At 35.8% G+C, this 13,722-nt stretch overlaps 1 protein-coding gene across 6 annotated transcripts; it reads right to left on the reverse strand.

Moving 5' to 3' along the window:
• Positions 1–155: 155 nt before the first annotated feature.
• On the reverse strand, positions 156–13,545 carry LOC106178769 (uncharacterized). 6 transcript variants are annotated; one of them, XM_024077918.2, is made up of 12 exons: positions 13,334–13,545; positions 8,245–8,291; positions 7,150–7,953; positions 5,227–6,329; positions 4,822–5,052; positions 4,247–4,294; positions 3,655–3,834; positions 2,596–3,327; positions 2,193–2,291; positions 1,503–1,611; positions 1,227–1,342; positions 156–735 (listed from the first exon to the last, which is right to left on the reverse strand). In XM_024077918.2, exons 1-12 carry the CDS (start codon positions 13,528–13,530, stop codon positions 574–576), a joined length of 3,828 nt encoding a protein of 1,275 aa, XP_023933686.2. In that variant the 5' UTR covers positions 13,531–13,545; the 3' UTR covers positions 156–573. The 6 variants fall into 6 exon arrangements, with proteins under 6 accessions (XP_023933686.2, XP_023933685.2, XP_023933683.2 ...); XM_024077917.2 differs by having other exon boundaries at positions 2,596–3,330; XM_024077915.2 differs by having other exon boundaries at positions 2,596–3,366.
• Positions 13,546–13,722: the final 177 nt, after the last annotated feature.

The raw sequence follows: 13,722 nt of genomic DNA on the forward strand, positions 1-13,722 counted from the left end.
CGGTTCAAGTTTTCTACCAGGAATACAAGATAGAAGGAATATACTTGTTTTACAGTTGGATTACTTTATATGTCCATTTTTTATATCGATGAAATATTTATATTTAATAACAGTGATTCAGTTAAATGTGGAATGGCATTAAGACAAAAATTAAATTCATTCTCAAATTCTTTATTTAACCACTAGATACAAAAAAGTTATAACATTTCTAGAATTTCAACTTGAGTCTACACTAGTCTCTTGTACCAAATGCAGGAATCTCAGTGTATCAAACACTTTGTAACCACCTAAATAGGACAACATTCATACAATATGTACAACCTATGTAAACCTATAAAATTTAAACCTTGTGATATTGTCATCAACCTACTAATGGGCAACAGAAATAACAGAAAAGGACATGAAAGTTTGCATACCTGTGACTACTTCAGTTGATAAAAAATTAAAACTTCTCATCGTTCATATTTATTTGTAGCAAATAGTATGCTTGACTACTAAAATGTTTAACACAATACAAAAGTGATGATGACAAATAGCCATTTAAAATTTTTTGCCAAGCTAAAACATATAACATCATTTTCCATTAGGAACTAAGTGAATGCTGCTTGGATCACTAAAAGGTCCCACTCGGCCATGCTTGTCTGCTGCGCGTACTGCAAAATGATAACGATTCCCTTCCTGAAACTGGGTCAGGGTACACGCCATGGGAAGTGGGAGTGCATTCACCTCACCAACCTAGTGAAAAAAAATAATAATAAATAAACATTACAGAATGTTTTCATTCCAAAACATGAGTTCTGAAGTACTTCAATTTCGAATAATCCAATATGAATCTTTTTTCATAACCTTAGTTGAATGATAAGAGGAGGAAAAGATATCCTGTATACAATGGGTGATCAACGGTCACTGTACTTGGTTTCAAAAGGTATCTTTTATTCATGAAAAAACAAATGATGTAGTACTACTGCTGGCAAGTAAAAATAAATAAAAGTAGATAAAAGAGAGAGAAGCTATGTCTATCACATGCATTTGAAATTATTAGATATGTCAACACTGCATGCACACTTTATTACTCTGTAACTGTGAAAAAGTTCAAGTCAAAGATGGTTTGGCATTTGCATCTCTGAAATCCCCTTGTCAGTTATCATGTGACAGCAGCTGAATTTAGAAGCTTGACATACATGTTATTCAAGAAAAAAAACAAACATGAATATGACTTTAAATACCTTTTTCCACAGACTTGTGCTGGGTGGTAATGACCCCTCCTGATATGCAAACAGCTGATAAGAGGATATGTGTTCATAACTGTATTCAACATTCATGTTCCAGGACAGCACAATACCTGAAATGGTGGGAACAAGTGAGAATCTAAGTATCTATATATCAAATGTCAAATGTGTCCTTTAACACACAACACTTGCATATATTTTTTCCACATATTATTCTAATGCTTCTTATAATTTTCTAAAATTAGTGTCAAGAAGGCATTTTGATTCACTTACCTTGTGTGACTCTGTTAATTTTGAGATCAGGTTTTGGAGGAATAACTTTGGGCAGTTTTGTTGTGACATCCTGATTGGCTGGCAACGGAGGTAGTGGTGCGGGATGTCTCTGTGAAATGACAAATTGATTTCAATCAGAATACAAAGGACTATCCTCTAATTTAATGTGTTTGGTCTGTCAAAGCAAACAAACCTTTTCAAATCCCAATAGTACTTAAAATGCTATTCATATTACAGCTTAGACAGCAATTTATCAAAACTCAGCATCTTCTAGTAACAAATAAGACTGAACATTGTGTGCAGACAACTTTGTGATCTATCTATCTGTGATCAACATAACCACAAAGGGTGCCCAGTCACATGATCTACAAATCAATCAACATAATCAGAAACATGCCAGCAAATGTTAATGATCTTGAATGGTATCAAATCCTTCTTCAGCCAATTTCAGCACAGCAATCATTAAAGGATCTGTATACTATAAGTTTAATGCAGATTCAAGTGTCCCACACATTTACATTGTCAACTTCAATACCAAAATACTAGACAGGAAGAAAAAAGCAAAATCCCAGAGGAAGCAGGAGTCTAATTCAACAAGCAGGAAAAGATATTTCACCTCAACAACCAATAATCACATGAGACAAGTAAATCTATTTTTGCTCATTCCCAAACCACAAGGTGATATCCTACCAAATTATTTAGAATATCTTGTAACTGATTCCTTTTGTTTGCGAGGTGGCTTATTCTCCCCTGCATGCTTGTGCTTTCATCTCCAGCAGCTTCCACTGGCTGCAAGCCAACATAAGCAGCCTGTTAGACAAGGTAGCACAGGTAGGCAGTTTGCATTTGGTTCATATAATATTTTGTGAAGTGATTACTTCTTAAATTTAAACATAAAAAGCATTGTAAATTAAACCATACAGAAGAGTTAATTTTAGAGAAATAAAAAAGGGAAGCAATAGTTAACCAAGCCCGATTGTATACCTTGTGGACCTAAAACGGGCAGAGGCAACACAAAATGCCAAACATATCTGAAGACTTATTTCCAACAACCCAAGTTTTCTACAACATTGTTACAAGTATATGTACTTACAGATTGTGCTGTAGAAGATACAGTGACAGTACTGGCAGGTTTCTGTACAGGTGCAGCATGGAGCGGGGGAGGTGGTATTGTCAACTGTTTTTTGGCTGACACTGTCACCTGCTGTGGAAGCTTGGCAGCTGTCTGAGTGACCACACTAGATGGCAAACTCTGCCTCAGTCCAGCACGTGTGACAAGACTAACCAGAGTAGGACGCGTCCCAACGGTTCCACTGGACACAGGGACCAGGGTAAACTGACTCGGGGCAGCAGGTGCCCCTGGCCTCTGTGGTAACACATACACTGCTCCGGTAGGATTAAATGATGATGTTGGCTGGAAGATCACTTGAGTACCTGGGCGGATTTGATTGGTTGACATCTTTTGCTGCATTATTTGACTTGGGTGAACCAGTGTCATACTGGTTGTCTTCTTCAGCTCTTGTGTTCCTCCACCACTACCCACATCATCATCAGTGAGATCTATCACCTTACTGACAGTGGTGGTTACATTATTTCCTTTGCCAGCTGTGATACTAGTAGTGGCTAATTTCCCTGCCTGGTCCGTGGCTGCCTGAGAGGCTGGAGTCCCCACACTGCCTCTTGTTGGGGATGTGACCAGCATTTGCTTCCCTCCCACAATCTGAACATTGACCCCACTTCTCTGGGCTTCAATCATGGACCGCACTGTGGGGAGCTGGGTGGCAGGATTGGGGGACGCCGGGACAGGTCTCCCTGATGGCTGAACCTGCTGTTGAACAACACTTCCAATAACATTCACAGTCATCTACAAGTTGCCATAAAAAAGAAAAGAAAATATCTTTTCTGCTTGATAGGGAAGGTAAGCAAGCATAGCTGCAGCGAGACATCTATTTCAATTACTTCTTAAGTAGTCAGTTGTCTGGCCAATAATATAATCAGGTAATTATAGTTCTTACCATATCTCATTGTATAATCTAATCAAGATTCCCATTGTTTTATCAGACACAAAATATTCAAATACAATTGTAGGATTAAAATGGATTTAAATGGGCATAATTTCAATAATTTACACAGATAAACTGAAGCTTCTTACCGGCACAGTAGTTTGCCCACTCTGAACTAAGGAGGGCTGTGTTAACACTGTAGATGCTGGGCTAGTGACAGTAGACTTGGCCACACTGCTAGTTGTCATAACAGGCACTAGCTGGAACTTGCCTGGACCTGGGGAGGTGGCAGTTTGTGACTTAGCATTCTGGTTCATTGCCCTCACAATCTGAAAGCAGAAACATTATCTTAAGTAAAAACAATTATACTGGAGTCTTTTACACATAGTTCAAAAGACAAGTTTGGGCGTTTATTTATGATCAATTTTAATGATAACTAAAATAAAGTATTTGTGGACTCAAAATACATTTATTTAACATATATATAACACAAATTATGGCACACTAAACACACTTGTACTTATATATAACAGCACACTGATATTGGGATTTAAAATCTTGGGTGGGAGGAAAAAGACCAATTTAATCACTTCTTGGTTTCCTGCATCTTACAAGACCAGCATAGCCATACATATATGAATACAAAGTTCTAGTTGCTGTCGATCTAATTCTCATTAGTACAATCAATATGGGTAATTCATATATTAAACCGTAAATCTTCCAGTACAAGGTTCTACTTACCATTTCTGGGAACAGCTGGGTTGCCACAGTTCTGGTTTGGATATGAGGCTGTTGAAAAGCAAAACAGGAACTTGTATTGACTATCATGTATAAGACTATACACACAATCAACATCATCTTGTTTGTATATCTGAATAGATACTGTTTAAATTTACAGAGACAGCAAATCTAACAAATGAACAGTACAGTGAATCAATAATGAAACCAATGTGACATATATCAATTAATGTTCCTGGCCAATAAACACCAAATAGTTCAGACAGAAAAAAACAGAGACAGCAATTTCAACATATGTACAGAACAGCCAATCTTATTCAAACCTTGATCTCAATTTCTGAATTTAATATTTGACATAAAATAAATTTGTTAAACAATAATGAACCACATAACTTCCTTAGCTAAGACCTTAGCTTCTTATTACACAAAAAATACTTACAAAAGACAGGTCAAAACCCCTAGCAGTTTAAGACAAAGTAAGTGACCAAATCCACCTTTATCCAACTCAATAATGACAAGCTCTTTGCTCTTTACTATCATTATTTCATCTCTACTGACGGCATATGGCAACAACTCACCTTAACTGCATGAGTGTGTTGCTTGTTGATGGCAATATTATATTTTTTCTTCATACGCTGGTGCTGTATGGTGAGTTCTAGGACCTGCTGCTGCATTTCTTTCACTTGTTGTTTCCATGCCTCATTGCAATTTTGCAAATCACGAATCTTTTCATGGAGCTGGTTGATGACACCATCATTATTGGTTTTTAAGTTGGCTTCTACATGCCTTTTAAGATAAACTTCCAGTTGCTGAAAGATAGGATTTGGACTCTCATCTTTAACTTTCTCTGGAATAACATTTCATCTCCATTTAAATGCAACGATAAAAGTATAAGTGAAGATCGAAAGATTCATCTTAATATTGAAACAAGCACTTTACAACTGGTTACACAAACTGCCAGATCCACTTGTACAGTAACCTACCTGTTTTGTCAGTTTTACTTTCTTGGACTTCTTTTTGCAATTACTACTTGTGTCTTCTGAGTCGGCAGATGTTGATGAGGTAGTGTCAGCACTGTCTTTACTATCCACAGATGCGCTGTCCTCGTTATCCTCATGCGATGTCTCTGCATTCTCCAGAGGAACACGAGAGCCAAGCTTGTTTAATATTCCTTCTAGGCGAGACTTGCTATCCAGTTCACTTTTCACTTTCCCATCAGTGGTCTCAATCTCTGGCTTAATGGTCATATCATCAGTCTTGAAAACATTTTTAATATTATCAGATGTAAATGCATCTTCGTTTTTAAGAGTGAGTGACTTTGACTCTTGTGACTCTGAAGTTTCTGTCTCTTCCTTAAACTGAGATTTACTGTCCTCATCCTCAACATGAGGTTTTATATCTTTACTATCACAGATTGATGGGTTTCTCTCCTCTTCTAGTCGTGGCTTCTTTAACACAAGATCCCTATTCACTGGAGAGCCTGGAGGAGATCGTTTTGATGTGGTATCATTTGCTTCAGAGCCAGTTTCTGTGTTTGTTCTTACTGCAATTTTAAAGGCTGATGGCTCATTTGATTCAACTGAATCTTGGTTGACTGGATGCCCATCTATGTTCTGACAATTTATGATATTTTGGACACTGTTGGATATAAAATTGCTTTGATCATCAACATGAGTCTCACTTTTTGGGACTTCATTTTCAGTATTATTTGCAATAAGATTATCTGAACTGTTTTGAGGTTCACTAATTTGAGTTTCCTTCCCAGATCTTTCTGATATGTCATCCATGTCACCCTGTAGCAATTCATCTTCTTTGTCCTCTGGAACCGTGTCATCTTCTTCGTCCCTTTGTAACGTCTCACTGTTCTTGTCATTTTCAAGAAGAATATCTTCTGTGTGATCTAGTAAAATTTTGTCACTTTCTAAAGTTTCATCTTCCACACCACCTTCCAATGTTTTTTCATTAAAATTGTCTAAGACATTTTTGCCAGTATTATCTGATTTTGTATCTAAAATTACTGCTTGTTCAGAGGGATTTGTTAAATCTTGGCTGTGATTATCATCTAAATTAGGCTCTCCTTTAGTTTCTGAAAATAAATAGAATAGTATTTACATTCAGACATATTTTGCAATACTTCCGCATGTCATAGGCCCTAAGGATTTCAAAATAATCAAGTGACAAAAAGGAATTGATTCTTTGTATCTAGCCTTTATGGTACTCTGTATTGATACATAACTTATGCTAGTTGAGAATGTTTATTCAGAATTTGTTTCTGCATGTATAACTGCAGAGACTGTAAATGCCTTTTCACAATGAGCAATATATCTTAGCATTCCATCTGTTATGTTCTGTTTTGAGACACTGACAGTTTAAAAACTTGGTTATTATGTAAGAGAATCACTTAGAGAACATTCACAACTACTTGATTTGCAGACTAACTAGTCCGTGGATCAAATATGACGTGCATTTGAAAGCAAGCCTCATATTTTCCTAACAATAATGTAAACACCTCCCGCATGCACAGTCCCAGCAAAGGCAGCACAATTAAATCTCCTCACATGCTTTCAAGTGGGTCACGCCAGATTTGATATGCAGACTAGTTAGCCTGAGGATCAATGCATTGTGAATGCTCCCTTAGACAGAGCTCCCTCACTAAACATAGTAAACATATATAGATTGGTACATATGGGTTTCCAAGTGGAAGTGAACTCGTCAAAACCAGTTAAGTCACCTGTAGTGTTATAACTTGGTAGAACCTCCCAAAACAAACTGCAAAGATCCTCAACATATAAAGGCCTTAAAATTCATGTCAAGGTAATAATGTTACCCAATCACTGTTGATTGTATTTCCCTCTTGGTGCGTTTCCATAGAAACATACTAATACAATAATATTTCTATATCTTACCATTGAGGTCGATGCTATTGGCATCAGCTCCTTTTTCACAAGCGTCTTTTTTATCTGTTGGTTCTAATTCTTTAAAGTGACTTGTAAGTTTTTCAAACAAATTGCCCTGATCTTGCCTGAAAGGGGAGGAGCAACAGGAACTGCTTACAGATGAAGAAACACTATTACTTTTAGCTTTATCAAAAGTTGATCCAATTCTAAGACTTTGATCTGGAGAAGTGTTATCTAAATTTCCCAATGAATCTGCTCCCTGTTCAACCAAAGTCTTGTCAACACTCGTCTCGTCTAAGCAGCCATTTTCCACTGGCATTGATGATACTAAATCAATACCTCCTGAGCTGGAGAAGATCTTATCACTGTTGCCACTGTTACTTATATTCTCTGCACAGTTGTCTATCACAGTTGTTTTATTAGGTAAATATGAAGTGTCCCCATTATCAATGCAATTTTCTGTTTTCTCATCATCTCCGGACATTACCACTGCCTGTTTCTCTGCCATGGTGGCTGCCTGTAATCTTGCCATCTTGCTGGGTGGCACAGTTTTGCGGGCAGTGGCAGGCCTCTTCCTGGTGTTGCCATCTGCAGAGGTCCCACCCGTGATGTCTTTCAACACCCCATTCACATTTGTGTGTATTCCATTGAGACTTTTTATGGCAATATGCTCAGAACTGCCACTACTTTCCACACTAGTGACCATGGTTAGAGGAGAGTTTGGTCTTAATTCTGTGCTGGAATGATTCCATGAGCGCGACTTGGATGTGGATTTCTTTGCAACTGGCGGCCTTGTCACAGCAAGTTTCACTTCTGAAATGACAGAACTACCCATCAGCATTTCTGAGCAGAAACAAACAAACAAAAAAAAAAATCATGTTATCATATTAATGTTTTGGGTCCAAAATGGTTGTCTTTACTATACTCATTGCTGATGTTAGCCTGCAGTAATTAGATGTCTTTTTGTTTAAAAGTTATTGCTTGGCTAAGAGCTGTAAAGACTGAAAATAATGCAATATCAGTTGTTTACAATGACTAGATGTTGATTAATTATAGTAAATGTAGTAATTAAAAGGGAGCACTTCATGTTCTTAGTTTACTTACCAGTATTTACTGTGGGGTTCAGTTTTTCTTCCACAGCTGCCATATTTCTGAATAAAAAAATTAATGACCATGTATCAAAAATTGAAAGAAATTTTAACCGTCAGCTAAAACAAAGGTATTCTTTTTTATTTTTCAACATCAGAGATCTTTTTAAATTACTGCCTGGCAATTTTTCAGCATCATATTCATGCTTAACTTGTAAAGAAACTAAAAAGTCAAGTCATTCTATTTTCTAAGTGAGAATCATATATCTCGAAAAAATTAACATTCTGACAGGAAGCGGAAAAAAAGTTTACAAACAAAATAACTTACAAGTATTATAATATATAATTATATTCAGCATCAAGATGAGGGTTGGAAGGTAAAAGAACATTAATCTGCTCAGTGATAAATTGTTTGTGGAAGGTTAAAATGTCCTTTAGCTAATGGCATCCAAAGGAGACTAAGGGACCATTCCCACAGATATTTGGATCGATCTATCTCCCCAGGGAGTCTCATTAAATTGCTGTCAAACTAACCGGCTTAAACATCTGTCAGGCCTGGTAAAACTGTTAGGGGGTAATTATCTTCACCCCTAGCTGATTCAGAAGGCGCGAAAGACATTTAAGCCTCTTGAGCTGATAGCAATATAGCCTGAACCCCCAGGGAGTTAGGTCGATCCAGATGGATCGATCTAAGTATGGGGATCCAGTCTAACAGAGAGTGTATTTGTTTGATATCACCACATTAGGGGAAAAGTTTTTCCAACAAATTTCCTCAATTTTTTTGTGAACCTAAACGTACAATCAGAGTCCTGTTATGCTTCAATTTGTTCCCTTGATTTCAAAACAAAAAATTGTAATACTTTAAAAAATATTCAAACTAAGGCAAACCTACTACAGTAGCACTCTAAAATCCAACCTATGCTTGTCAACTAGGTCAACTAACACTTGCCGAGCTCATGTTGGCATGATTTATTATTGCTGACTAAATAATAGATATCCAAAAAATCAATGGAGTAGTGGGAAAAGAGGGACAGTTTATATTTCTTATTTTTCTTCAGTTTATATTTCTTCTGCTGCTAATTCAAATTTCTGGCGTGCCAAGAAAATCTAGGCAATTAACTGAAACGAAGACTATAATAGTGCAAACCCTCTCATCAACCAATCAGCCATATCTGGTTAAGTTGAGCAGTCATTGTTCAAGTTCATTTCGCATCCTTTAATTCATACGGTTGGTAGTGCAGAATTGAATGTGAACTATGTATGTATATATGTCAAATTTCTTATAAATGTACATTGATCCTGGCAAGAAATCAGCAAGATATTTCTATGACAAACTGTTAGACATATTTACAATAGTCTATGATGAGAAGGATGATATTTTCTCAGTTCGGGTGACATCTCAAGTGATTCCTCAGATATGGAGTACATTGAAAAAATTGCTTTAAGAGGCTCATTGTTACAGGTATTTGGAAGAAAAAAAAAAAAAGAAAACATATGGCAAGAACTAAAACAGTAGTCACAGTCAAAATGGACTTGTGAAAGCCACCGATGGAAAAAATATCACATCATCCAACATCCTCTGCAGAGAAACCAACTCTCAGTACTTATTATACAAAGTCTCTAGAATTACATCAGAAGTTTAAAAATAAACATTACAGAAACAAGCACAAGACAATCAAGAGAAAATAAATTATAATAAGAGAAGTGTTTTTCATTAATCAGTTAAGAAAAAAGAAATTTCCCTACTGATGAATGATCTATTCAGGCTGAAATATTTCTTTTTATTTAAAAAATAGACAGTTATTTTATCAAATTAAATAACTAGGCTACACAAATCCTAAGAAATAAAACATCTGAATAACCTAAAACCAATAACAAGAAGGTAACATGGTAGAGTTAAGCCTTTTTCTTCCCACCAAAATGTGGGATTTTCAAAGACATAAATTAATTCTTGATGAAAAAATCTTGTTGCGAATGGTACAAATTTTTCGCAGACACTTTTCATTCCACCAAACATTTCTTAAAATATTGCCCCATAGGCCCTGATGCTATACACAACAAGACAAGTTACAAATGGATGTGTGCTTTATCAAATACTTTTTGGTTGTGTTCAGGCAGAAAGGACCAGCTTCTTGAAGGTTTGCAATCTTTCTTAGTAAATCAGTTTTACAACTGAAATCACTAGGACAATTGATTTTCATTACTTTTCTCCCTTTTTGGTTGAGGTAACAAATAAAAAAATGTTATAGGGAAAATAAGTAATATAAAGTTAAACATTTTTCATCAACGACTAAAATTGAAGCATCTGTTTCTTACCGGATAGATATTATTATTATTATTATTAAATATTGGCATCCGTTCCAGTAAGACTGTACTAATATTAGTTAAGGGCTTTGGTGGATAATCATCTGAACTTTTTTCTTAATTTAGTTAGTCTACATTTTCACCTAACTGATCCTGTTTGGATCACGTGACATCTATGAGGACGCCATCTTGGGCCCTACTCATGCATACTGACCTTTAAACACATGCTGGGGGCATCTCAAAAGAATCTGGTTGAGAAAGTAGGTCAATCCAATACCAGACAAGAAATGACCTTGAGTGCATTATAAATGTTAACTTCTTTCTAACATGAGTCAAGGGTTACATTTTACACATCTTGTTAAAGTGGCATTGAAAATATCTGCATCAGCCAGTCCAATTCTCATTTCCAGAATTTTAAAACTCTCAATTTCAATGAAGTGCTTCAATTCTACCAGAAATGATAAAATTAGTGACACCTGGATAAGGTGGTAACACACAAACTAAATATCGTTAAAATATGTAAAAAAATTGAAAAAAAAAAAAAAAAACTTTGAAATGCAGTAGACTAAAACCACAGGGCTAGCAACAACGTCCAATAAAAAACCTCTCCTTTACTATTATTTTTACCACAATCATAACCTAGTTAAGTACTTCTTACAGAGTACTAGACAAAACCAACTAGGCTAATTCATCTGTTTAAGTACACTAATGCAATTTAATGCAATTTCTTCAGGATGTTAAAATAATTTCAAAAGGATTACAATAACAGTAAAATGTAAAAACACTTTAATGTTACAAAATATCTCCGTCCATTTTTTTATTAGTAAAATAATGGTAAGTACTTTACTAGGCAAACCTAAAATTAATTTTATTTTTACTAACCAATTAAATGTTAAAGACAACATTTCTTTGTGGTTCATGAAAAACATATTCTAAACTTGTAAAAAGTAGACTTAAATGTAACTAGGTCAGACTAGGGTGATATCATGTGATCAATACATGATTGTTAGTAAATGTGATGACCTTGACATGAGGCCTTGAAGGGTTTGCAATTATATTTTTCAAGGTTTCAACCAGAAAAACCAAAATGATGTCCAAAATAAACCCCTTATGAAAGAGAAATCAATTACTATATGTACACTCAAGTGTTCTTGTTGAAATAAATTAGATTTCAATCCAAGGGAAAAACTGGGAAAAGATTAATGTTCCATGACCGAGTGTTATGTTTTTAGACGAAAAATTTTCAAATAAAAAAATTCTAAAAATCCTTATACTTCCTTATTATTTGCTCTGGAGAAAGTTTTTTTTTCCTAAAAAAAAGTCACCACAGTTCAAATACTTTCCATAACTTTTGTCTATAAATCAGTTGGACAGACAAGCATCTAGTGGTATTTGATATTTCTTCTAAAAGGTATGAAAATATTCATAACTTAGTTCTCATTTTAAATATCAACATAGTCAAAAATCTAGGACAGCCCCAAGTTGATACGTAAGGCAAGGACCCATTTTTAAACACATTCCTAAACAAATTGCCTATGCAAAAGCTTTTGACATATATTTCTATGTAGACCCTACAGAAATGTTAGCTTTATTTCAAGATCTAAAAAATTTGGTAAAGGACAAAAACAGTCACATAAGTCTAAGTTAAAAGTAATACTGGAAAATGAAGTAAACCGAGATAATATCACTTCAGACTTCTTCCAAAATTGGTCAACCTACACATATTACTCATGTTGCTTAAAAACGATGTTAATTTGAAATCAGCAGGTGCTGACCAGCCTGTCGACACTGCTATAATAACAACATAGCATAAACTATGAAAGGAGGTGAAACCCAAAATATGACCAGTTGTTATAGTACTGCTGTAATATTAAGTGTTTAATTTGGGAGTATATTCATGTTAGCTTAATAAATATTACATCAATTATGGTAGCATTTTCATTTCAACTTAAAAAATTAATCTTTTTACCGGAATTAATTAACTTATAGTAAATTATAGTAACTGGCTCGCGCTGCCAGTAATTACGCCGCGGGATATTCAGGCCACAGACCGTGATCATAAGACATACCGCAAATAGAAAATAGAATTTAGAAAATAGACATTGCATGTGAACGAAGCCTTTGTCTCTATTTCCTTTTAAAAATTTGTCTATATTAAAATTTCATTTTTCACAAATTAGTTGGATTTGCATATATTTGCCTGGAATTTATGTATATTTTCTAAATGTTTGGTATTGTAGATAATGCTACAATCAAACAAAACAAAAGCAACAAGTGCAGCTTACATTCTCAATGTATAGTTAACCAAACATTTGCTAATTTTTTTCACATTTTGAACACGAAAAACTTTTAATGGCCAATTGTTTCTTCATCTGGAATGTCAGCTTTCTGTGAAATCCTGCCTGAGCCCCAGTAGTCGTTCATTTGCATACGAATGGATCACATGACAGGGACCATCTCAATTTCGTCCAAACATATCACTAGGTTATCAACTCATTCTGCGATCTTGTATACGTTGTTTTGCGTTCCTTAAATGCACCCTAGTCATTTCAACTCAAAATTCGACAGAAAAAGACCAAAAAGTGTATTTAAAGGTCCCGGTGACATCGGGCTAGGCACTTCCGGCGCGCGTCGTCTTTGTTTAACGATAAAAACCACCATAGGTACACAATCACCTACCTGTAAGCGTGCATCGCATGCAATTACTGTACACAAATTATGCATTTAGCAATCCATGCATTACCTCATTATATGTCGGTCTTCTTACTTGTTGCAAATTTGCTAAATCTAAAAACACTCACCTATCTTGGTGTAAACATGGCCGACTTCTTCGCCAGTGAGGTACGCATGCGCTGATTATGCAAATTACTTCGCATGTCACGGCAAACGCGCTTTCTGGCAGTGTGCCATTTATCCCTCGGACGATATTTGGTGTCCATTTTGAAAGAATATTTACCTCGTACTTTGTGAACTCGCCCCTTACAAACCCACCACGCATTGTCTGTTTACAGAAAATTATGTCCTCACTCGGGTAGGCCAGAACCCCTCATTAACACAAGCTCCAACATTTCGGAGTGCCGAACTGACGTCAGTGTCAAGCGTCCCGAGTGTTTCTCGAGCACGCATTTGACGGATTTAAACTAGCGATAGGCTACCACAGCTGGGATCTGAGAAGAAAAACTGGACTACA

Source organism: Lingula anatina, chromosome 2, assembly GCF_051362555.1.
Source record: "Lingula anatina isolate TDL-2025a chromosome 2, LinAna3.0, whole genome shotgun sequence".
NCBI classification, from domain to species: domain Eukaryota; kingdom Metazoa; phylum Brachiopoda; class Lingulata; order Lingulida; family Lingulidae; genus Lingula; species Lingula anatina.

Bases quoted from the DNA above. Each gene is read 5' to 3' on its own strand.
- LOC106178769 (XM_024077915.2), bottom strand. From the start codon at position 13,530: ATGCGTGGTGGGTTTGTAAGGGGCGAGTTCACAAAGTACGAGGTAAAT. The intron at 3,367-3,654 runs GTAAGAAGCTTC...GGCAACTTGTAG, and splicing joins GTGGGCAAACTACTGTGCCG to ATGACTGTGAATGTTATTGG. The intron at 1,612-2,192 runs GTAGGATATCAC...GTCATTTCACAG, and splicing joins AAGATATTCTAAATAATTTG to AGACATCCCGCACCACTACC.